Here is a 27,328-nt window from a genome sequence, read left to right as displayed (position 1 = left end):
CAAATCCACACTATTATTCACCAAAATGAAAACTTTCCTAAAATAGAAATTTTGAGAATTATATTTTAAAAATACAAGTATTGATCAAAAAATCTAAAAAAATACTAATATATCAACAAAAAATAATTTTATCCTAATTTCAAAATCAAAACCCCAAATCCACACTATAATTCACCAAAATGAAAACTTTCCTAAAATAGAAATTTTGAGAATTATATTTAAAAAATACAACTATTGATCAAAAAATCTAAAAGAATACTCCATCTATCAACAAACAATTCTTGTTATCCTAATTTCTAAATCAAAACCCCAAATCCACACTATTATTCACCAAAATGAAAACTTTCCTAAAATAGAAATTTTGAGAATTATATTTTAAAATACAACTATTCATCAAAAAATCTAAAAGAATACTCCATCTATCAACAAACAATTCTTGTTACCCTATTTTCTAAATCAAAACCCCAAATCCACACTATTATTCACCAAAATGAAAACTTTCCTAAAATAGAAATTTTGAGAATTATATTTAAAAAATACAACTATTCATCAAAAAATCTAAAAGAATATTCCATATATCAACAAACAATTCTTGTTATCCTAATTTCTAAATCAAAACCCCAAATCCACACTATTATTCACCAAAATGAAAACTTTCCTAAAATAGAAATTTTGAGAATGATATTTAAAAAATACAACTATTGATCAAAAAATCTAAAAGAATACTCCATCTATCAACAAACAATTCTTGTTATCCTAATTTCTAAATCAAAACCCCAAATCCACACTATTATTCACCAAAATGAAAACTTTCCTAAAATAGAAATTTTGAGAATTATATTTAAAAAATACAACTATTCATCAAAAAATCTAAAAGAATATTCCATATATCAACAAACAATTCTTGTTATCCTAATTTCTAAATCAAAACACCAAATCCACAATATTATTCACCAAAATGAAAACTTTCCTAAAATAGAAATTTTGAGAATTATATTTAAAAAATACAAATATTGATCAAAAAATCTAAAAGAATACTCCATCTATCAACAAACAATTCTTGTTATCCTAATTTCTAAATCAAAACCCCAAATCCACACTATTATTCACCAAAATGAAAACTTTCCTAAAATAGAAATTTTGAGAATTATATTTTAAAAATACAACTATTGATCAAAAAATCTAAAAAAAATACTCATATATCAACAAAAAATAATGTTATCCTAATTTCTAAATCACAACCCCAAATCTACAATATTTCTATAGAAAATGAAAACTTTCTAAAATAGAAATTTTGAGAATTATATTTAAAAAATACAACTATTGATCAAAAAATCTAAAAGAATACTCCATCTTTCAACAAACAATTCTTGGTAACCTAATTTATAAATCAAAACCCCAAATCCACATTATTATTCACCAAAATAAAAACTTTCCTAAAATAGAACTTTTGAGAATTATATTTAAAAAATAAAACTATTCATCAAAAAATCTAAAAGAATACTCCATCTATCAACAAACAATTCTTGTTATCCTAATTTCTAAATCAAAACCCCAAATCCACACTATTATTCCCAAAAATGAAAACTTTCCAAAAATAGAATTTTTGAGAATTTTATCTAAAATATACTACCTATTGATCAAAACTTTTAAAAGAATATTTGGTGATAAATGAGTATTCTTATAGAATTTTTGATTAATAGGTTGTATTTTCTAAATAAACTTTTTAATTTTCTATTTTGGGAAAGTAGTCACTTTTTTAGAGAAAATAATGTAGATTTATGATTGTGATGTAGAAACTAGGATAACAAGAATATTTGGTGATAAATGAGTATTCTTATAGAATTTTTGATCAATATGTTGTATTTTCTAAATAAATTTTTTAAAATTTCTATTTTTGGATAGTAACCACTTTTTTAGGGGAAAATAATGTAGATTTGAGATTGTGATGTAGAAACTAGGATAACAAAAATATTTGGTGATAAATGAGTATTATTATAGAATTTTTGATCAATAGGTTGTATTTTCTAAATAAACTTTTAAAATTTTCTATTTTTGGAAAGTAGTCACTTTTTTTGAGAAAATAATGTAGATTTGAGATTGTGATGTAGAAACTAGGATAACAAAAATATTTGGTGATAAATGAGTATTCTTATAGAATTTTTGATCAATAGGTTGTATTTTCTAAATAAACTTTTAAAATTTCTATTTTTGGAAAGTAGCCACTTTTTTAGAGAAAAATATTATAGATTTGAGATTGTGATGTAGAACTAGGATAACAAGAATATTTGGTGATAAATGAATATTCTTATAAAAAAAATTTATCAATAGGTTGGGAAAGTAGTCGCATTTTGTTTATTTACTCAAATAATTTAATCACTATATTCTATTATATATTCATTAAATTGTGTCAAAAAAATCATTAAATTATATGTGTAATGTACTGATCTCTACTTTAAAACAAGGCTGGCTACTAAGTTTGTTATTTATATTCCCACCAAAGTGTCTTCCAAAACAATTGTTTTTTATAAGATAAAATATATATTCCACCAAGGTTTTTCTGTGGAGCGTAAGAATAAACTCCAGATGTTATTAATTTGATATCAAGATAGACTTTTTAGTCTCTGAAGTTTATCCGTGTGTTACTTAACCCGTATTTGTTTTTTATTATTACGAGAAACCTGAATTTTCAGTTTTTAATATCTTCCAATACTCAAAATCATGCTTTGAAAACTTCAGTTTGAAAGTAACATTTTGTATCAAAAGAAGTTTGAATGTGATACACAAAGAAACTAAGACTCCGAATCAGTTGGAATAGCTAAAGACATAGAAGCAGTTGCAACAAAGTGTAATTTTAACTTCAGACATGTATCTAGGGACTTAATAGATGTTGTTGACAAATTAGCCAAGGATGCTAGAACCAATAACAAACCTTATGTAATCACTTGGCTAAACAGTTGAGCCATTGTACTAAGTTTTCAAGGTAATGAAATTCAAAGTTGACAAAAAAAAAGACTCTGAAATCCAAATGATAACATCTGATTGAGCGGTGCGGTATAACTGCGATGCGTTTTTAACAGTTATAGATATATGGTATATATAAAGATTTTTGTTACTGTTAACTGTGGTACGGTGCAATGCGGATCGTAACATTCGGAGCCTAAGGCTAAGAATATTTAGTGCGGTTCCACTATAACGCACATCGGTCAACATAAAGAGTTACGATTCAGCAATGTTTTTGTGCTTTTCTTTTTTATTAAAAATAATTGATTAAAAAAAGAAGTGAAAGGCGAGAAATACGCACTTGAACCGTACTTAAAAATAGAAGAAGGTAATATGATGTGGTTATGTGTGGACCACACCAATACTTTTTTTGACTTTTAAAAAATGTAAAATAAACACAAATTCATCAACCAATATGCTATAAGATGTGATTTGTATTTTTTTTTACTTTTTGTTTTTATGTAAAAATGTTCATAAAACCAAACTTCTTTGTATACTTTTTTGTTTTATTATAACAGTCTATTTCAAAAAATAGTATTAACTTTACAAAATATAAATGCTAATGCATATACTTGTTATCATTATTTGCATTAGATTTTTTACTCGAACCTGAAAACTTGAATTGGAACCCATCCGAAAGGTTCAGTTTGGATCCGAGTCATGGCTAAAGTATCTACTAATATTTTTTTGGAGATACCTGTTTCAGTTCAGGTTGAGGTGCTATCCTAAACCGACTAGGTACCTTAAAATATCTGAAATTTCTTGTATATAGTAGATATATTTGAATATCTCGCTATATTTTGATATTTCATATATTTTTTAGGTTTCGAATTCGGATTCTTGGGTATTTTGGTTAATATTACACAAATATATAAAAATATTGACTATATCTCTCTGATAGCTCGCTGAAATTTCATATTATATTCAATACATATGCATATATCACAAATTTTTATAATTTTGTGATTTATAAATTTTGAACTACATATATTTAACATATAAACATTTGGAAACAAAAAAAGTTAAAATATTTTGATCAATTTTAAAATTTACACCAAAATAGTTTCAGTTTCATATTTCAGATATATAAATATTTTTTCTAAAATATTTTTTTAAAATTATATTAAAATCACTGATTTTTTAGTTTGTAAAATATAAATATATTATATGTATTTCGCAAGTTTTAAGCTACTTTGTCGACACTGTAGGTCCTCTAGGGTTAGGTAATAAACAAGCCTAACTAATCTATAAAGGGGGCAAGTACACACCTCTTGTCTTCACTTCGTTTTCATAAAGAGTCTTTTGTATGACCAAAGAGCCATTTTCATTTTCAAGGATCACAATAATCGATAAAAACTAGGGTTTCACACAGATCGTGATGAAGAGACAGATGGTAATTAAACAAAAATCAAGAAAATCTAACACGTCATCTTGGACAACTACTTCATCGGCGATCAGTAACATCCGTTACGTGGAGTGTCAAAAGAATCACGCTGCTAACATCGGAGGCTACGCCGTCGACGGTTGCCGTGAGTTTATGGCCTCTGGCAATGAAGGAACCGTTGAAGCTTTGAGATGCGCCGCTTGTGGTTGTCATCGGAATTTTCACCGGAAGGAAGTCAATATGGAGGTTGTCTGTGAGTACTCTCCACCTAACTCTTGATTTTTCGAGGATTTGTTTCTCTGTATTTGAATTTATCGATTGATTTTCAAAGGAGAAGTGATATATATATTTGTATATGATTATTGATGTGTATTGCATATTAAAAATATTGTATATAAATGGTTCTGTTTGTGATATTTAAAGTAATGTGGGATCGAAAGTAGAGTTGTTTTTGATTTGGAGAATGATATTTGATTTTATTTTGTTCGTTCATCGAGCTTGTAGGATCACAATTCAGTATATCACAGGTAAGAAGCATATGATCAGAATATCACACGAGATATGGAATAATTTGTGAAGGGACGGAACTTAGTTTTATCAGTCTAAAAATCAAATACAAGTTCCAATACATATGTGTAGCCTTCTGATCTCTTCTTTTTCTTTGAATATTGAACCTATGATTGAAGCTTAAATGTGTGACTAAAAAGATTGTAGAAATGTGTATATAGTTTTTATTTTGACAAGGAAAATGTATAACATGCATTAGATATTTACATTCGACGACAAAAAGGAAAATATGAGACGTTTCTATTTAATTAAGTTTCAGAGAGAAGTTTAGAAGAAAAAAATGACAAGTTTCAAAGAATGTTAAAAAGTCATCTTACATGTAATAATTTTACAAAAAAAAGATATTGTTGTACTTTTAGCATTCATTCTGGAGTCATACTATATGTAATCACGACCTATAACATAAATGACTAAATGAGTTGGAAATATGAGAAAGTTGATGATGGTAGCCGGAGGAATAAGCCATTTAACTCGAAAGTAGTTGAATGACTTGAATCTATTCCATTTTTGTTGGCTTCTTGAATTTAGTTACATTTATGATATAATCATATAATACGTGTGTTTGAAAGCGTGAAGTTTCTTTGTAGAATAATGTACGCAACTTTTTAATATCACACACGGTCCACATATCTAATCATGTATTCTACCGTCTAGGTTAATGGGTTTTGTTTATTTATTAAACTCTATAGAATCAAAAGAAGAGGCAGAAACAACTACAACAAAATATTAATGTAAATCTATGGCCATGGAAAAAAGATTTGGTTTGTGATTAAAATATTATGTAATGGCTGCTTTTTCCATTATTTAGCCACTCGAATTTGTTGGAAAAGACCACTGTAGTTTAATATGTATATTATCTGAAACGGAAAGAGCTTTGTTTTTTTAATATTCGAACTCTTAAAACTAGAGCCTATCGTGAATCTCTGAACTGTATACATAATATATTGCAATTCAACTGATAAACACATATCATATAAATAAAGAGTAATTTGGATTACTGGAGTATATACTGGCATTATGTTACACGTATGTATTATATACGGAAGGTTTGTGTATTATGGTTATGGATATCTCAACAAAGTAAGTACTTGACTCGTCTAGGTAATGTACTTCAGTAGCATATATGAAAGAATGACTATTAATCAAATAAAAGCTTAAGTAAATTAATTTGCCAAATGTCTTCTCTTTCTACTTTAACAGGGAGCTTGAAGTGTATGAAACTAAGACTAGAGAAAATAAACATTAGAAATTAAAGCTCTGGAGTGTGTCAAAGTATCGGAACATCTTTTCAATTAGGTGGCATGCAATTGTCATGGAGAGCTAAGCTGTGACTGGTGAAGGCCCATTATTGGCCGAATCAATCCGTCACTCAAAAACCAATATTAAAGCTAGTCAAAGTTGTTTTATTTGGGGTGAACAATAGGCATTAATGGTTGATGATTGGCTCTTTCGTAAATGTGCAACGGGTAGAAGACCCACTCACTAATTAATATGATTATCTTTAAGGACTTTCTTTTTCTTTGTGTTGGTTGTTTGTTTTTGTTACTGATGGACTGATGTGGAGATCTCTAGTGCCCATTCAAAAACTATTAGGTCGTTGATGACTTTTCTTTATATTTTTTGTTCATTAAAATAAGGGGTATCACTCAAGTTCTAACGTAACTCAACTTCAGTGACCAAGTTCTAACGTTAACTTAGGTACAAAACTTATAAAACAAAAGGTGGTCATGCTGAATGAAGTTAAAGATATATTGTGGAATGACAATGCAATTATTTTTTAAAAGAAAAAAAACAATCCCTATTGAAGAATAAACAAAAGGCGCCAAAAATGACAAAACCAGTGGACCAAGACAACGAAAAGAAACCTTTGGCTTATATAACAATGGAGAGATGTGTGCTGCCAAAATGATTGAAGTGAAGGTCATCGTTCTATTGATACATAGGATCGAACCGATGGATGTGATTTCCAAAGGCCCGCACTTAAAAGATCACATGCTTCTGTCCTTATGATCCTCCATTAACATTCTTTCTTCCTTTCTAAAAATCTCTATTCAATTCATCAAAAATGCTCGAAGCATGCAGAGAATGATTTTCTTATAGAAGACAAAGATAAAGAGAAATTCAATGTAACATTGGACTTTCGATTTTCAGTTTACTCTTACCTAGTAAAACCGGTCATGCATATATATGAACACTAAAAGTTGATAATAGCTTAACTATTTACATTAAAATATTTATACAATATATATTATCTTACAAGTTAACAACTAGGATTGTAGATGATTGGTCGATATTGCTGATACTGCACCTGAATATAATCTCACAACTATTGCTGTAAATGATTCTATTCTGTATGATTTCGGTCAATGAAAAACTAGTTGGAACTATCCATGATAACAATCGATTTCGTTTTAAAATCTTAAGTTGTTGGCAGCATCTTCAGCTGTTTCAGTCAAAAAGGCTGCTCAGAAATATGTGGATATGAGTATGACTGCAAATGTCAATCTAGAAAATCTTACAAAATCGGCTTGTTAAACCTTTGCAAAAAGTTCAAGAGGTGATGTCTACCTTTCACATGGTCGGCGGAAGCGAAAGACGCGAATGTGGAGGCCAGGATCGTGCTTAACTAATAAAAAAACATCTGCCTAATGCATCTATTTTTTTTAAAGAAAAGTTAAAGGGTATTTTTAGTTTCACTAGTGGCTAGGCCCCGCGCAAGCTTGGGGTTATTGATGTTATGCTTGATAAGAGTGTGAAATTTTTTTTTGCTTTCATGTTCTTGTTAGCTTTCCAGATTTTGATATACAATGATGAACATATAGGATAGGACTTAAGATCAGCAGAGAAATAAATCTTTTGTTGTTGTATTAGTATAGCAGGCTTTATATACCACCCGTTGTTGGGCTGTGGATGTAGTCGTTTGAACTTATTGTTGGAATCAGGTTCGACATAAAAATAAATATTTTAGTTAATTTGACTCACTGTATTTAGTTGGCGATTGAGTTTGTCTAAAGAATAAAATTTGATACAGTGCGAGTCTGATAAAGAATATTTTATTGGTAAGAATATATAACCGTTGTTGGTTGGTAAAGAAAAAAACTTAATAAATTACTTTTTTTATTGCACCTTTTACGTTTCCTAAAAGCTCAAATAACCTTTGATCATATCCCTTAACGCATGTTTACTTGATTACACAGTATACATATAAATTGTACAACTCACAAGAACGTTCTTTCAATATATATTTAGGTCTAAAAATTATTAGAAGCGAAAGTTTGTAATTTGATACGGTGGCTGAATCTTTTTAGGTGAGCTTCTGTCATTTTGGTGTCAAATACCACAAACGGATCACCATCATGCCCATCATAAAAAGTCTACTCAACTCGCTACATGAGAAGTGTATTGTGTGAATTGTGTTTCGAACTTACATATTGCTATTTGGTAAAACTGGAAACTTCACCGCATTCCTCTGCTGCGGAGGATTAACCATTGCTCTTGTTTCTTGAATCTCATGGAAGAAAATAAACGGTGGTAAATCTAAATATGATGGTTATGTCGATGGGGGTGATTGCGTTGTATGTGGCGTATATTTATAGGATTAGACTGAGAAGCTTCTGAAACGGCTAGAGAGGGCTACCGATGTAAGTTTCATTGTAGTAATTAGAATTAAATTTCTATATCTGGATTGATCATCTTTGCTGACTGAAACGGTCAACGTAATGGCGGATGGTTGACCTTCTGTAACACATTATTAGGGCTTATTTGTGAGGTGACTTGGAGGAGGAGAAAGAAAAGAAGGATTGACGGTTGAGTGTTGCAGAGATTTTGACTTCATCAAATTGGTGTTTATATGGGCCTATTTATGTTTTGACAACAATTTGCATTTTGTAAGCCCTTTTGTTAAAACAAATAGAGTATTGACGTGTACACCTTTTGGGGTTTAGCATATTGGGCAATGAAAGTCAGATGCTCTGTTCCTTTAATTATCGCGGTGGTTGCGACCAGCGGCTGAAATTTCTTCATTGTTTTTATCGTTAATGGTTGCTCGGGAGGAGAAAGAGAAACGCAGCAATCAAAAACTATACGGATTCGACAAATTCCGTTGACGGTAAAAATAACAGCGGCTGATTATCTTTGTTCTCTCTCCTCTGCGTCTTCCTCTGCGTTTAAAAACAATGATTCCGTTCAATTTTTTCTTCCCTCTTTCCCTTTAGAATTTGTGTGGCAGCCGCAGGTCGGGCGTCAATGAAAAGAACAAGGCATCAGTAAATCAATAAGCCCATTTTTCAATATATAAAACTCGACACTGAAAACCCAAACGCAATTTTTTTTCTGTGGGACCCACACATGCGGAGGTGAAGAAAGGGAAGTCCCTCATTATATATATGATTTACTTACAAATTAAAACCATAAAATTTTGACTCGTTAGCTTTAAGTGTAAGCAAAACATAGGCTTTTAAATAACCAAACAAAACATGGAGACAATTTCTAATTACTAAATAATACAGCATGTTGGTTAACAAAAGAAAATAGGTTTGCTCTCTGTCTTTATCATGTTCGATTAAGACGGTTTCTTTTATTGTTGAACATTTCTACAGAACTCAAGACTTGTAAACTTTTATCGCTTCCGGCAATCGTAAACGTTGGAACGGTTCTGGTGGAGGCCACGGCTTAGAACCTCCTAGGCTACCAAACTATCATCTTGATTCTTGACACAACATCATACTAAACTCTCTAACTTGATGTTTATTCTTGATGCTTACTAAATAGAGGCCCATACGTTTAAATGGGCTTTAGTAACTGGGAGTATTTTATTGTTGACAAAGTCAATGACGTTGATTTTGTGTACCATAATATAACCAACACGTTTGATACGGACTATAACTATTTATCAGTGATTATGATTTATGACTTTGCTGATCAATTCAATTTGATATTGGGATAGGTTTTGTTCTATCAATTTCAGAAGTCTACATGAATATAAAAAGGTCCCGTTGTTTATCGAAACAACTTCTACAAAACTAAAATCTATTCGAAATTGTGATATTGACAAGGTTTATTAAAGGTTAGTTATAAGATAGCTAAAGATTATTAAGTTCTACGTTCACTATATTCTATTATAGTAAGACAAAAAGTTTTATACTCTACTTATTAGTGATGGGCGTAATAATTCAAGAGTGGAAGATTATACATACATGTATATACTGTCCAAACACGAGGTGGAATATACTAATAGCTCCTCTCGAAATGTGGATGAGAAACGATCCAATGGAAACAATCTAAATCCAATATTTCAGATATACCACAACAATATGGATCACTTGTATAATCACCATGAACTCTGGTATCGTATTAACAATGAACCTAATTTTACACTAAAAACTAGTTCAAGAATGGAGGATTATACATATACATATATATTGCCCAAAAACTTATATCTCACACGATGTGGACGTGGGCAAGGTGATCCACACCAGACTGAAGTCCGTTTACAGAGCTACATTGATAGGATTGTGAGGAACAGGATCACAGTTACACAAAAACTAGCAAGAAAGGGGTATGAAGAAGCCATGAGAAGATGGTTTGACACACGATGACACTCTTGATATTGATGTCATTTTGAGCTTCAAGTTTTTTACCATTCAATCCTTAGAAAAGCTGATAGACATCAACACAATGATGCATTCTTTGTAAAGAAAATTTTTTTTGTTGTAAATAAATTCACATTCATTCAAAAAAAATAATGCATATGAGACTCATGCTTAATTACATTAAATGTTGATTGGTCCATATTGTAGATTTGTAGGTAGTCTAATCTCTTTTCACGATTATATTATTAGACTCATGTTTAAATTACATTAAATGATGACTGGTCCATATTGTAGGTAAAATGATTTTAAAAATCTACAATCCAATTGTCATTAATGCCGTAGTCTAAAGTATGATGAAGACTATTAAAATCTTTGTTTTCTCACTAAATAACACACCGATGAAGTTAAAAAAAAAAAACACAATTCTCATTTCTCACATTTGTTCATTTATTACAATCTAGTGAAAAAAAAAACAATATTTCCAAGAAACATATAATACCAGAAACGGAATGGAGTATGATAAACACATGGATCAAATATATTTGTTAATGATATAAAATTTCTTCAACGGTTCATGTAATAAAAGTTAACCATGAGTTAAACTTGACAAGTGACAAAACTAGGACTATGTCATCAACAATAAAAATGGCTAGGTCGCATATTTCAATCCTGTGAAAATATTGCTTTGTTTAATAATAAAAAAATATATAATTATTATACTGATTTTATAACTAAACAAAATTATTAAAACAGGAAAATTTAGTTTATTGCATTATTTTTAACTTCAAATAGTAAATTACACAATTGACAGTTTTACTTTCATCGATCGACTTGACAACAAGCAAGCCATACAGTAAAATAAAATCTAACTAAAGTTCATAAAGGAGAATAATAATAAAAGTAACCTATATAGTTTTTTTCTCCTCTCACGGAAGTTTTGGAATCTTTTGACCCGTAACTTTTTCTCGGCCGTGACCATTTTATGATAAATACATCTCCCCCAAACACGGTTCGAACTAGGGTGCAGAGAGCAACCTCATTATGGATGATAGGACGACCACTAGACTACCTACACTTGGTAGATCTATAGTGTTGCTCCATGTTCCTAGAATACATCTTGACAGTTGTTATCAGTATTTTTACCCTGTAAAGACACATCAATAAGATCTTCTTGATCGTCATCACACTGGACCATGCCTTGATCATCAAATAACCATTTTTCGATCAAAGACAACGAGCTATGATCATCAGTAGTTGCTTCCGTGTCAACGATTGGTTTGCTCTCACCTTTAAAAATACTTGTCTCCGTCATCAAATTTAACTTCTCATCAACTGATCCAGTTTCTGAGCTCGGTGAGAACAAAGCGTGTTGATCAAGAACGCCTCCTTCACCAGTGCTTGAGCTCCGGTTGTTGGAGTATGATGAAGGGTAAGGTACTGAAGAAGATGAGCTTGTCCAGTTCTGTAGTAACTTAGATATGTTATCTGTGCTTGAGGCATAAGTAGCGGTGGCAGAATGATGATGAGGTTTTGGCGAGCCGAGATCAGGAGATATCGATGAAGTTGGTTGGTCAAGTGATAAGGCTTGGAACAAGGCTTGTTTGGCCATGTTGATGTCTGTTTGAAGCTTTTTCTCCCATTGTCCCTTGTTGGCGATTCTTTTGCTGTTGGTACATACGTTGTTGTTGTTGTTACAAGACGACATCTCTGTCATATCGGTGTTGTCTTCGTTGGTGATACCATTTTGACGCTGCAGCTGGAGTTTCTTTTTCAGATGAGTGTTCCAATAGTTCTTGATATCGTTGTCAGTCCTCTGAGGTAGATATGATGCTATGGCTGCCCATCTAATTTTTAAAGACGATATCCAGTTAAATCAAGAAAAGTTTGTAAGGAAACATTAATCGACAAATAAATAGACATATTGGAGATGAAAATAAATATAGTATTATGTTTTATAAACTTAGATCAGACCAGTTAAATGTGAGTGGATTAATTCATGCTATAAGTTATATATACATTAACATGTGATTCATCGTATACATATTAGATTCTTTAACATATATCAAACTTGTACACAATTTATTTATATAAACGGAGAATATTTAAATGAATAATTTTCAAATACCTGTTACCCAAAAGAGCTTGGAGGTGGATGATCGTTTTCTCTTCATGCTGAGTGAAATTTCCTCGTTTAATCCCGGGACGAAGGTAATTAGTCCATCTAAGTCTGCAACTCTTGCTACATCTTAGCAAACCTGAAAACATATATACATGTACATGTTCTTAGTTAATGTGTAAGCTAATAAGGATGGTTTAGTATAAATAAGAAAAAGAAATGAAGATAAAGACCTGTGTTTTTAGGAACAGATCTCCAGTTTCCAGGGCCATGTTGTTGGATATAAGAGACCAAGGTTATGTCTTCTTCTGGAGTCCATGGTCCTTTCTTCACTACTATCTTCTCGCAACAAGGTGGTCTACCCATATCCACACGGATACGCTCTTGATCGTCTCCTCTGTTTCTTTTGTTCTTCCCTCTCTATTATATAGACTCAGGTATAGCGGGGTACAGTGTGTGTGTATAAGCTATATAGTAACTAGTAAAACTCCAAGATTGTCTTCTTCGTTTTGAAAGAGTCTTCGTTTTGATCCTCTTTGTTGTTGTTTGCTTGTTACAAGGGAGGTTTCAGCAAAGAGTTTGGATGTTAGAGAGAAAGACAAGCGTCTAGGTCACATGGGTCGTTTTTTGGATCTATGTGCATTGAAATAAAGACACACCATACACATATTTAAACCGAATTGATCGCTAGCGCATGAATTACAGCTTTTTTAAGCCGATGAATTACAATTTTTATTATTTGTTTTCTTATAGTTTTTTTGTCTTTATCATCTGAACATACGAGAAAACCTTATATAACTTTTATTTTTAACGTAACCTCTACAAGAAAAAAATATTGAAAAAAGAAAACAAATAAATCATCTACGTGGCTGCTGATCCCAATAAGAAGTCTTTTATTTAAGGGAAAAGATTAAGAGTCAATAGAGACAGCGAAGAGCATTTACTCATTTTCCTTTGCTTCTCTATAAAGTCATCCCTTACTCTTCTATCTATGTCTCTCTCTTCACGTACGTGGCACTACCATTCAAAGGGTTGGCACTGCAGTTACGAGTATAGTTTATACCGATTATATAGGTGAGATTAAGATAATTAGTGTTGAGAATCATTCCTTCTCTTCACTATTTTCATCCTGAAATTAGTAGCCACTAGCCAGTAGTGTGCAAACTATAGAACTTTATACAGACTCAGTTCATCAGACGACTTTTATACTAACCCAAAAGCAGTCGAAACGACAAATGCACAATATTTAACAAGTTGGGTTCCAAATCCAGATACCTAGGTTTCCCGTATCTTTTTTCGTATCTATTTCACCATCAAAGTTTAAAGATTACAAGTCAATTTGTGGCATAATCGCAGTGAGGACATTTGCAGAACCGGATAGTTGTATTTTTAAGCGTTATTAAGAGACTTGTACGATTAGTACGATGGTGAATCTAGCTTGTTAAGCATGGGGGAACGTACACCTACTAAAACTTGGAAATTTAATATTTTCTAGCAAAGTTATAAACATATCATGTCTGAAATTTAGTTGTGCATCCATTGTTTTATAACCAAATCCTCAGATTTTTCCTTTGTTACCATTTGTGCACCCATACAAAAATCCTCTAGATTCACCCATGTTAGTACTTCGGTTAAAAAATGTTGCATTTGAAAATATTTATAATTAGTTAACTACCGAATGCAATAGTGATTGAAGCAAAAAGTGGAGTTATGGTAATAGCTAAATTAACAATATATACATTTTAGATAATTATAAAACTATTAAAAAGCACATTATTATAATAATCATAAAATTTTATTTATTAAATTTATTATTTTTTTTAAATAAAAAAAATATTTTTCGTTTAAAGTTTTATAATATAATATTTTTAAATAATATATATTTTTAGTATTTCTATTATTTTAATTTAAATTTAATTGTTTATCCTTCTGTAACCGTTTGCAACCGCAAATACTAATTTAAAAGGTTTAAAACAATTTGAAACGATTTATAGTGTTTTTTTTATTATTGCAAAACGTCGGCAACCGTTACCACCCGCAAAAACTGTGTTTGTAGATGGTAATGGAGAGACTAGTGATGCCCTAAGACTCTACCTGATCAGATCATAAGAAGCTCGATCAGATCAATGAAATATCGGAATTATCCTCACTATATTAGAATCGATCATCACTTCATTATAAGCCAACCTCCAAGTGACCATTTTCCCTTTCTTCTTTGAATATAAAGACAATAAATCTTCACTTGTTATAGGTCTTCTTTTTTATAGCTTTGCATGTTGATAATGGTACGTATACTGTGTTTTCTGAAAATCATCCAATTAATACAGTGTAACGAAACTATATTTCAGACTAATGATAAGATTTTTATATTCTTGATTGCTGATATTATCCATTTTCTGTATTATCGCGCATTTACTTATATACTGAGTTTTCTTAAGATCAACCACTTGTAAATTCCGCCTCTATTTATATTTTCTAGCTCGAACAGATCACTGGACCAAACGTTGTTCGTTAATCTAATCGAATTTAATTGTGTTGGTTGCTTGTCCAAAGAATGGTTTAATAACGTCCACATTTACTCTTTGTTTAAAAGAAAGAAATGTTATTAACGTTTACTTTTCAATTGACAATTTATAGGACTACATCATTTGATGCCTGGGCGACATAAAAATTCAATGGTACGACAATTTATAGTTTAGTTACTGTTCTGTTTTAGTTTCTTTCAGCTTTAGTAATCTTCATTTAAGACAGTGTATACATTGGTAATGGGGAAAAGTTAATTGGGATCGAAGTCCAAACTAGACTTAAAATCTATGGAAAAACTGAGTATTCATGTTATTTAGAATGTCAGTCATCACCTTAAAAATTACTCCCTCCGTTTTTTTAAGATATATGTTTTGGTGTTTTCACATATATTAAGAAAACACAATAATCATACATCATTTTTTAAAATATCAAATTTCAATGTTTTTTAATCAATAGTTTTTCAATTAATTTTATTAAAATTTGTAATTTTTGTTTAAAAAACATAAAAAAATATATCTTTGTGAAACAAATAGTTTTTCCAAAATTTCTATCTTAACGAAACAGAGGGGGTATCATGGTTCATGGTATACTTTCCATATCGTCCAGAAGAAAACACACAAATTCTCAGGATTCTCCAAAAAGTATACCAAGAAAACTATTGTTTCATTTATTATACAAACTAACAAAATCCGTTTTTTTTTCAAATAAGTGGTTTTATTTGCTTCGTGCTCCAATTCTAGACGTTTTAGTTCTCTATTGAATTTCTATTTTCAGATTTTTTTTTCTCTTGTTCTTTTATTTGCATGGTTCAGGATATACTTTCCATGTCGTCTACGTCACAATGTAAAGTCTATTTTTGGCGACAACGATTCATTTTTAAACAGACACACATCATTTGATTTGTAACGAAATAAATGTACTTTGGTTCATTTAGATGATTTCTTGCAATTTTGGTAGTTGAAGTATCAATCGTACAGCCACACAACCTATAAATAAATAGTTAATTAGTTCACATGACTTCAAGCTGTGTTAACTTCATTATAAAAATTCAACAATTCATAGCCACGAAAAAACTATTATGTGTACGAATGATAGCTAGATGTCGTCTTACATAATATCGAAGAGGTGAAACATCAATCCGTATCCAATCCATCTTTACAAAAATTATGGCACACGGCAGTCATTAGTTGTCTGATTAAGAGTAGTCATATAAGGCGTAATTAATGGGTTTGCTTTTTTGACAAACATAATATTAGGATATATTCTATATATCGGAAAGTAAATATTTGTATATCTTCCATTATAGATTTGGGATTGCTTAGCAAGCCACTTTGTACGTGTATATAAACAAGGTCGTTGACCTAATGAATGATATCAGAAAATTCCCTACTCTAATTTGACATGGTATCAGAGCCCAGATCCTAATAAGTTAAAACCCCTAATTAATATTAACCCTACCCGACCGGGTATATAGGTCGTAATTGACTCGCTCGACCGAGTATAACTGTCTTAAAGTTCCGAGATTTCTGGCCGATAAGAGCCATCATCTCGAGGAGGGGTATTAAGGGATATGTATCCCACATTGGAAAATCAATGGGACATTAAGTAATATATAAAGGGTTAGCGCCAATCCACTAATTGCCATTGATTTTCCAATGTGGGATACATATCCCTTAATACCCCTCCTCGAGATGATGGCTCTTATCGGCCAGAAATCTCGGAACTTTAAGACAGTTATACTCGGTCGAGCGAGTCAATTACGACCTATATACCCGGTCGGGTAGGGTTAATATTAATTAGGGGTTTTAACTTATTAGGATCTGGGCTCTGATACCATGACAAATTAGAGTAGGGAATTTTCTGATATCATTCATTAGGTCAACGACCTTGTTTATATACACGTACAAAGTGGCTTGCTAAGCAATCCCAAATCTATAATGGAAGATATACAAATATTTACTTTCCGATATATAGAATATATCCTAATACATAAGAGCATGTTTAATGGGGGGTTCTTAGTGGAATATAAAAAAGGTTAAGAATCGACTCTTAAATAAATTAAAAACTAAGAGATGATTCTTTATATTCCGCTAAGAATCTCACCCTAAGAACTTTTCATTAACCATGCTCTAAGCATATTAAGGGATATGTATCCCACATTGGAAAATCAATGGGACATTAAGTAATATATAAAGGGTTAGCGCCAATCCACTAATTGCCAATTGGTTTTGAGTTGGAAGCTCATAATAAACCCGATTCTAACATGGTATCAGAGCTCAAGATCTGAAAACCTAAAATTCATATAAACGGTTCTTGCTTCTCAAACAAGTAACCGCTTCTCTTAACCTTATTCTATACTCTGTTCTCTTTCAACTAGAAAACAGAGATGTCGATTGTTTCATCTGATCAAAAACACAAGACGATTTCACCTTATGATCTCACATCGAACGATAATCCAGGAGCCGTAATCTCACAACCCCAACTCAATGGTTTGAACTACGACGAATGGGCTATCAACTTCCGTATGGCTCTCAGCTCTCGGAAGAAGTTTGGATTCCTTGATGGGAGTATTCCTAGACCAGAAACAGGATCTCCTCATCTCGAAGATTGGGTAGCGAATAATCATCTACTGGTCGGATGGATTAAACTGACGATCGAACCAAAGATACGTTCTACGATCTCCACACGAGAGATTGCTAAAGATTTGTGGGATATCATAAAGAAGCGGTTCTCGATCAAAAGTGGCGCTCGCCTACAACAACTTCGGAACTCGCTAGCAACCTGCAAGCAGAATGGGTCCACGGTAGATGACTATTTCGGACGTCTAACAAGGATTTGGGATGGCATTGCAGAGTGCATGGAAACAAAACAATGTGTATGTGGAAAGTGTGAATGTGATCTCAACACAGCACACGACAAGGAAAGAGAGACTTTGAAGGTTCATGACTTTCTCGCGGGTTTGGACGATTCCGTTCATGGGGCTATTAGATCCCAGCTGTGCGCTATCACACCTCTGCCAGACCTTGATAGTGTCTATCAGACGATAGTGCAGAATGAAACAATACGTGCGGCTGTAACTCCTGATGTCCCGGTTATGGGATTTGCAGCTCAAGCGTCTGGAGCTAGAACCGCAGCTCCTGTTTGGACAAAAGACATCTCGCGACAGGGAGGAGCACATGGAGACTTCTCTCGCAGTGGACCGGGAAATCGTGATCTTGCGCGAACCTGCACGGTTTGTGGTAAGAAGGGACATGAAGCTAGCTCTTGCTTCAGAGTAATTGGTTATCCGGAGTGGTGGCCTGACAAACCTCGAAATCAAGTTGGTGGTAAGAATTCTCAAGTAACTTCAACAGGACGTGGTAGGGGTATGAATCCTCAAGCAAATATCACACAGATACCTGCCGCAAACTCAGCCGCGATGAGCTCGAATGTGGCGGTTACAGACAGCGACAGACTGGGCTTGCTAGGCCTAACAGATGAGCAATGGAGTGTTGTCCAGAAGATGATCAACTCTGGCCAGTCAACTTTGCCGTTTGTGGGTAAGAAAAATGACGAATTATGGATTCTAGATACAGGTGCAACACACCATATGACGGGACGCATTGAGTTGATCGAGGATGCTAGAGATATTGCTCCTCTTTCAGTTCTCTTACCGGCTGGCAAAGATGCATATGCATCAAAGCAAGGGACAGTGAGACTGACATCGACATTGTCCCTGCAGAATGTTTTTTTCGTTGAGGGATTTCACAAGAATCTCATATCCTTTGGACAACTCGTCACTGACAACTCTCTGGTTGGACAGGTCACTGATAAATTGATGATTTTGCAGGACCGCAGTACGAGGATGCTGATTGGAGCGGGTGAACGAGAGAGAGAGGGACTGTACCGGTTTCGTGGGTTTGAGCAAATGACATCTTTTCAGGCGACTGTCCAAGCAGATTCAGTTTTGTGGCATCATCGATTGGGTCATCCATCATCTCAGATTACCGGGGTTGTCTCAGGAGTTAGTAGTAGTAGTAATGATTTTTTACTTAAAGATTGTGACGTATGTCTTCGAGCTAAACAGACTAGACAGTGTTTTCCTACCAGTTCCAATAATGCAAAAGAAGTTTTTGATTTGATACATATTGATTTATGGGGACCATATCGTACAACTGCTTTCTGTGGATCAAAATATTTTTTGACTATTGTTGACGATCACTCGCGGGCTGTCTGGCTTTATCTTCTGCCTGATAAGCAGCTTGTATCTCAGCAGATTCGTAACTTTCTGGTTATGATTGAGCGCCAGTTCTCGAAGAAGGTTAAAACTATACGAAGTGATAATGGTACGGAATTTACATGTCTATCACGATTCTTTAGAGAAGAAGGAGTTATTCATGAGACATCGTGTGTATACACGCCGCAGCAGAATGGTAGGGTTGAGAGAAAGCATCGACACATTCTCAATGTGGCTCGAGCACTCCGTTTTCAAGCTAATCTATCGATTGAGTACTGGGGTGAGTGCGTTCTTACAGCAGGCTATCTCATTAATAGGACGCCCTCAGCTTTACTTGGGAATAAGACCCCGTTCGAGAAACTCTATGGTCATGCTCCAGGATACAAACACTTGAAGGTTTTTGGGTGTTTGGCGTATGCTCATAATCTAGATCATAAAGGTGACAAGTTTGAATCTAGAAGCCGGAGGTGCATCTTTCTAGGCTATCCATACGGGAAGAAAGGGTGGAAACTGTTTGATTTAGAACGACAACGTGTTTTCACATCTCGTGATGTTGTCTTTCACGAGAAGACATTTCCGTTTGCGAGCAATGTACACTCTCCATTGTTGAATGACCAACCTTTATTGCCTCCGGTGATGGCAGAGACTGAAGGTGTATTGGACTCTGCAGACGTTACCTATGACTCTGACTCAGCGAATGAGAATACTGAGACAGTTGAAGTAGATGTCACACATGATACGGAGCAGGTAGCTCCACTTACTGAGACAAACATGCCCCAAATAACAGACAATGCTGAGAATGTGGAAGTAACTCCAGCAGATGAATCACTTGGTCGTGGTTGTCGAACTAAGACTCGGAATGTGAAGCTCCGTGATTTTATTGTTGATACTATTCCATCTTCTCCTCCCTCGTCCTCTCTCGTCTCACTCTCACCTGCTCCTCAGCCTACCTCAGGTACACCTTATCCCATCGCTAACTATGTTTCTTGTGATAGATTCTCACCTACTCATCAACAGTTTTTGATGGCTTTATCGACTAATATTGAACCAAAGACGTTTTTCGAAGCCATGAAAGACAAGCGTTGGGTGAAGGCGGTTGATATAGAATACGACTCACTGGTTGTTAATCACACTTGGACCCTTGAGGATTTGCCACCTAATAAACGAGCTCTCGGGTGCAAATGGGTGTTTACAATCAAATATCGAGCCGACGGTACAATCGAGAGATTTAAAGCTCGTTTGGTTGTGCTTGGAAATCATCAAAAGGAAGGGATCGACTATGAGGAAACTTTTGCTCCTGTGGCAAAGATGAAAACAGTGAGACTATTCTTGGATCTTGCTGCGAAAATGAATCATGAGGTCCACCAAATGGACGTTCATAACGCGTTCCTCCACGGTGATTTACATGAAGAGGTATACATGAAACTTCCACCAGGCTTCTGTCCTCCAGGAGAAACGCGTGTATGTCGTCTTCGAAAATCTCTCTATGGTTTGAAACAAGCTCCCCGGTGTTGGTTTGCCAAGCTGGAACAGTCTCTTCGTGCTTATGGTTTTCGCCAAACACGATCTGATTATTCGTTGTTTGTCTACGAAAAGAATGGCGTTACACTACGGATTTTGGTGTATGTTGATGACCTTATTATTTCTGGAAACTCCTCTGATGCGATTAAGACATTTAAGGATTATTTGTCTATGTGCTTTCATATGAAAGATCTGGGTGCAGTTAAATATTTTCTTGGTTTGGAAGTTGCTCGTAATCCCTCTGGTATTTATCTCTGCCAGAGAAAATATGCTACAGATATCGTTTCAGAATTGGGACTTCTTGGCTGTAAACCGGCTGGTTCACCTATTGATCAGAATCATAAGTTGAGTCTTGCAGATGGACCTTTACTAGCAGACCCTGAGAGATATCGCAGGCTGGTGGGGCGTCTTATTTACTTGGCAGCCACGAGACCTGATCTGACATATGCGATTCATGCATTATCTCAGTTTATGCAGAAACCACAGACGGATCATTGGCTTGCTGCATTAAAGGTCGTGCGCTATCTTAAAGGGACACTTGGGCAGGGAGTTCTTCTTCGTGCAGAGTCATCAACTCATGCAAGTGGTTGGAGTGATTCAGACTGGGGCGCGTGCCCGATAACACGGCGGTCACTTTCGGGATGGTTTGTTCAGCTTGGATCTTCCCCCATCGTGTGGAAAACAAAGAAGCAGGATACTGTTTCTAGGTCCTCCGCGGAGGCGGAATATAGGGCTATGGCTGAAGTTACAGCTGAACTTCGTTGGCTGCGAATGATACTCCGTGAGCTTGGGATCGAACACAAAGAACCTATGTCTTTGCTCTGTGATAGCAAGCCAGCTATACACATTAGTTCTAATCCGGTGTTTCATGAACGTACAAAACATGTGGAGCTTGATTGTCACTTTGTTCGGGATGACATTGTTCGTGGATTTACCAGACCTATTCATGTTTCAACCAAGAATCAGCTTGCAGATATTCTTACTAAAGCATTGGGAAAGAAGGAGTTTGATGCATTTTTAATCAAGTTGGGCATAGCAAATTTGTTTGCTCCAACTTGAGGGGGGGTATTAGGATATATTCTATATATCGGAAAGTAAATATTTGTATATCTTCCATTATAGATTTGGGATTGCTTAGCAAGCCACTTTGTACGTGTATATAAACAAGGTCGTTGACCTAATGAATGATATCAGAAAATTCCCTACTCTAATTTGTCAAAGCATAATAAAGTACGAGCAGGTCATATATTACAACTAAAAATGCTGACTCATGAGTGAACATGTTGAAACTTTTTAGCAGCCGGTTCGCAATAGTAATTTAGAGTCGAGTTATTGTATGATCATGGCATGAGATGGGCACAGGTGGAAGGTCTAGAATAAACGTGAGATCAATGAAGTGAAAACGATGGATTATGCCCTTAATTGTAATTACCCTACTCTATTTAATTACATTATAAGTCTCCTATCAATTGTCGGGTATAAATTCTCTAACCTTTTGTAAAAGAAGAATAGCTAAAGTCTATAGATATAGTTATTAATTAATACTACACATCTATTCCATTTCTAATACTAATGAGATAGATGTGTAATAGAAACAGACAAATAGCTATGAATACCGAAAAAATAGATACAATAGAAATTTTAGCCATAAAACATACTGACGAAATAGATACGACAGAAATTTTGTTTCATACAAGTTGCAACCTTGGTAAAAGTTTTTTTTTTTTACAGGAAACACCTTGGTAAAAACTTCAGTCGGCTTTGTTCAAAAAAAAAAATAAACTTCAGTCGGCAAATAAACCAATTATATTGGTCCACTATAACTTATAGCAAAGCCAATGTGCTAGCTAGCCTAGCAAATAGCAATAACAACGCTGGTTATTAATAGTTACAATCCCTATTTATTACATTTTTAGCTACCTTTTTGATCATTTGTTGGCTGGTTCATATCCACATGACCATTTTTTTTGTTGATATGTATAGTAAACTTATTTGACTGATATAGTATATGTATTCCATTTTCGGCGATCAACAACTTAAATTTCGATCTAAAATCTAAATATCAATATCCTGGTTTATAGCTAGCAATATCTTCAATGTTAATCATTCAGGTCGATCCAAATTCAAATATGAAAATATTAGGGTTATAGATTGTTGTCATGTTCACTGTCTGTCTCATACTCTTATTATCTGTAGTCTAATTAATATATATGATGAATCTACTAAAACATATGGCAATAGTAGGCTAATAGTTTGCATAATAGCAATAGTATTCGTATCATTATTTGGATTCGAAGTCGAGCCTATTTAATACATGTTTTTTTTTAATTAATTCATGTTCTTTTAGGAAAGGGTTTGCTAATACAATGCATGTTGTTATACAAAATAAGACAGGCATACTTAATTCGATCAAGGTTCAACAACGTATTGTTCTTCTGTTTTGAATAAAGGTTACTCATTTGAGTTTCTCCAAAATAAAATTTAAAGTTAATAAAAAGAAACCTTTAAATTCAACCAGTTAAACTATCATATATGCACACCGTACTCTGAACAATGATTTATCCTAGCAAAGATAAGAAAATGATAGCAAATTGGTGATCATTTGAGGTAGATAAAATTGTAACACAAAACATGCCAGAACTTTCAAAACTGAAGATATTATTTAATAGATACATGTAAAAAAAATGCATAACGAGTCCACGCATGATCACATGTACATGCTATACCTTGTACGTGTTCGTTGATCGAATCAGACTCGTTTGTTTATGTGTTGTAATTGTGAAGATATATTTATTATTGAGACTAGTTTGGATCGATGTGGTCTGGTTTAAAGAGCCATTCCAAAGCTCAGCTTCACAATGTGGATAGCTAATTATGATCGCCTGCCTACTAGGTCCAGGCTGGCGGCTTGGGGAATGCAATTATCACCCGCATGCCCGTTCTGTTCCTCCCACGATGAAACCAGGGACCATCTTCTCCTAGCATGCCAATACAGCCAAGATGTCTGGAGCGAAGTTTTCCACCGCTGTCAATATCCCTCTGCAACGATCACCAACTGGTCGGAACTGCTGTCTTGGATCAGAAGTGCCCGCTCTCGCAGGCTCAACCTACTCAGGAAGCTTGCAACGCAATCAGTCATCTACCACCTTTGGAAGCAGAGGAACAACCTTGTGCACAACCAGGTTTCTCTCACTGCCACAACGGTGTTTCGAGGTATTGACAGAGAGATAAAGAACATCATCTCAGCAAGAAGGCTGAGAAAGAGATTTAGAACCCTTTTGAGCATGTGGCTAAGATAAGGGCTTAGGCTTTTCTCAAGTATGTGAACCATCTTGTTTTTTCTTCTTTTTTGCCAAAATAGATCAGAATTAAGATATTACCTTGTAAAATCTTTCCTTCATTATATGATATTTACAGTTTAGCAAAAAAAAAAAAAAAAAAACTACACACATTAAATCAAACTATTCTTTTTTTTATCAACAACCAAAATTTACAATTATAAAAGGACATTTCATAAACTTATTTTCAGTTTTTCTACTAACATCATATTATAAACATACATTAGAAATTGTTTTCGCTTAAACAGAATATATTGATTTCTTCTCCCGTTGAACATATATGTTATTCTATATAAGTTACAAATAACATTTTGGGTTATAATATTTCTAAAGTATATTTTACATTTTGGGTTATAATATTCAACCTATTTGTTTTAATATTCTAATTCTATGATAGTTGACTACATTTTCATACATCCAAGAATCGCAATGAAAGTTATATATGTTTATAAATATGCTTTTTATTTTATTAGTCATATAAAATCATAGGAAAAAATTGACCCTTTTGAATATTATTTAAAAATTTTCAATAATAAAATATTATATAAATATAATAAAACTATATAATATTAGGAATTTTCTGATATATAAATTAAAATTAAAAAATAATATTAAAAAGGTGTATTCACTATTGAGTCTTGGATATATTAAATAGAAAGAAATTGACCTATTGAAAGAGGCCTCCGAAGACAACGTCGGCTGAATGCATGGCATGCGATTAATCTACGTAGCACGTTGGATGATCCAACTCACCAAACTTTTGTCTGTGGTATAAACTAAACTGTTGCTTTCAAGTTAACATTAGAATCCACAGGAGATGGATACTTCTTTTTTCTTGTTTTATTCAGTTGCATTTTTTTTTCTTGTCAGCTTTCAGTTGCAGTTACAAAAAAAAAATTGAAAGAAGAAAATAATGAATTATTGCAGAAAACTATATTCAAGTTTTTAAGTATGAAAGAAATTTCTATAGATCAAAGACCTGAATGAAAATACATCCTAAATACGTGAGAAGTGTCTTCTTTTTGGAATAAGTGAATTTGTATTTGCTATAAATATTGTTATAATTTTTTTTCAAAAAACCAGCTACATATTCATGAGAAGGTGGATAGATTTTTTTTTTGGGGGGGGGGGGGGGGGGGGGGGGGGGGGGGGGAGGAGTATTCTAGGTCTACGGAAAGACCTAGGCTAATCTGTAAAAAGGTTGATAGCCCACATATAATTTTTCACTCCAGATATTTAAATAATATTTAAATTATAATTTTATATTTGTGTGATTACACATATTTAGTATTGTGGGGTTGTTTCGAACTCAAATTTCCCCGCATCATGTTCTACCAATAGACCATCCCATGTGATATCGGCAAAAATTTCAAAAACAAAATTGACATAAATTTGAATTTTTCTGATTTTCTTCGGAAAGAATCGGCAAAATTCTATTTTCTTTTTCGCCAGCTATGTTATCAGTTAATTTTTTTAATGCTGATTAATTATGTTATTACAAACTACAAAAAACATTACATAGACGATACTACTAGTTAATAATTAAAATGGTGTTTTTATCCGCTAATGACTTTACTATGTTAGCATTCAAAGTAATTTGCAGTATATTAAAAACTTGAATGTTAATTAAATGCACGTACTGTTGTTCAAGTTGAGTTTTCTTAACGTCAAATAAGATTTTGTTCACTGGCTACTGTTAGACACTCGTGTTCTGTTGATCTCGGCATAAGTGTAAGTTCGTAGCTAACCGAAACATAACGTAAACGGCATATGTGATTTTTTTTCCTTAACTGAGAAAAGCAATATAGTAAACAGGTTTTTAACTGTAGAGTTTTGTAGAGTTCAGCAAGCATTAGTTAATGCTATATGGGCTTGAACTCACGTTCAGGCGACTGTCAAGTGCGTGAGCTTAATCTTATCGAGCATTTACTTGGGAGAAGAAAAGTTTCTTGCAATAAGTTGTAGAGTTCTTGAGCAACAAGAGAAAGATACTCTTCTTGAGGCAGGAGGGCCCCCTTCAACCTCCACAAATTTGCTTACTTGTTTGGCTCCTCTGAAATCCGAATAATAAATTTTGAAAAATCTGAAGTAGAATCGTGTGAATAATAAAAGACAGTTACCTTGATAGTTTATTGGGAAGTTTATTAGAAGATAATTGAAAGATCTCTTTTCTAAGAGATTTTCATATAAAATTGAACTTCAGGGGATATTTCTTAGTAACTCTCTAGAAGCTAAAGTTATGACTTGTGTCATAGTTGTATTTAAAATGTAAATATATTCTAAGGAAACTTTAAGACTGATGAACTCATAAACCGTAATTAATTAGAACCCATGAAAACTGATGAACTCTTAATAAAATTATCAAATTGTTTATATTCTTTTTTTTTTTTGACAGCAAACATTTACACTCATATTGATCATGTAAACCAAATTGGTAACTCTGCATCCATGTGAACGACGAAAGACGGTTGTTTCCTAGCACTCTGTACTAAGCTATCCGCCCGTAGGTTCTCCGTCCGTGGTACATGAACGATGTCTGAGTTGAAAAAACTTCTTCTCAAAAGCTTTATGTCCTCCAGGTAACTTCCAAATGTTGGACATTCTTCTGGTTCCGAAACCATCTTCACCAATTGAGAACAATCCGTTGCAAACGTAACTTGAGACTGTCTTAAATTCTTCATACATTCCATTGCCCAAATTAATGTCTCCACCTCCTAATGGAGAGGTGAAAGACATGCCCTTACACTCCTGGCCCCTAGTAAACCATCAAATCCTGGTAAAGTGCTATACCAGCCTTGTCCTGAAAATAATTCCTTATATTTCCATGAACCATCTATGAAGCACCATCGTCCTAAGTTCGGTTCTGTGGATCTTTTCTGGACCTGATGTTCCCTCATTTGATTCTTGGCTACATGTGCCTCAGCCCACAGTGTCGATTCAAAATAAAAGGTTATACTTTTCAAAAGTTTTTTTTTGACATGTGTAGGTGTTTTTTTTTCAAAAAGGTTAATTTTTTCAAAAGTTAAGTAGGTGTTTTCCTACACCATGTGTAGTAATTTTTTCAAA

General features: G+C 33.6%; 2 protein-coding genes across 2 annotated transcripts; one reads left to right on the top strand and one right to left on the bottom strand.

Moving 5' to 3' along the window:
• The first annotated feature begins 4,266 nt into the window (after positions 1–4,266).
• On the top strand, positions 4,267–6,568 carry LOC106404470 (mini zinc finger protein 1-like). The gene has a single exon (XM_048736255.1). It carries the CDS (start codon positions 4,382–4,384, stop codon positions 4,664–4,666), a length of 285 nt encoding a protein of 94 aa, XP_048592212.1. The 5' UTR covers positions 4,267–4,381; the 3' UTR covers positions 4,667–6,568.
• A 4,721-nt stretch (positions 6,569–11,289) lies between these two features.
• LOC106357275 (myb-related protein 306) lies at positions 11,290–13,319 on the bottom strand. The gene is made up of 3 exons (XM_013796958.3): positions 12,895–13,319; positions 12,671–12,800; positions 11,290–12,389 (listed from the first exon to the last, which is right to left on the bottom strand). Exons 1-3 carry the CDS (start codon positions 13,025–13,027, stop codon positions 11,651–11,653), a joined length of 1,002 nt encoding a protein of 333 aa, XP_013652412.2. The 5' UTR covers positions 13,028–13,319; the 3' UTR covers positions 11,290–11,650.
• Positions 13,320–27,328: the final 14,009 nt, after the last annotated feature.

This window comes from Brassica napus, chromosome A7, assembly GCF_020379485.1.
Source record: "Brassica napus cultivar Da-Ae chromosome A7, Da-Ae, whole genome shotgun sequence".
NCBI classification, from domain to species: domain Eukaryota; kingdom Viridiplantae; phylum Streptophyta; class Magnoliopsida; order Brassicales; family Brassicaceae; genus Brassica; species Brassica napus.
Note: the sequence above shows the minus strand (reverse complement) of the source record. Positions and strands in the feature narration are given on the sequence as shown.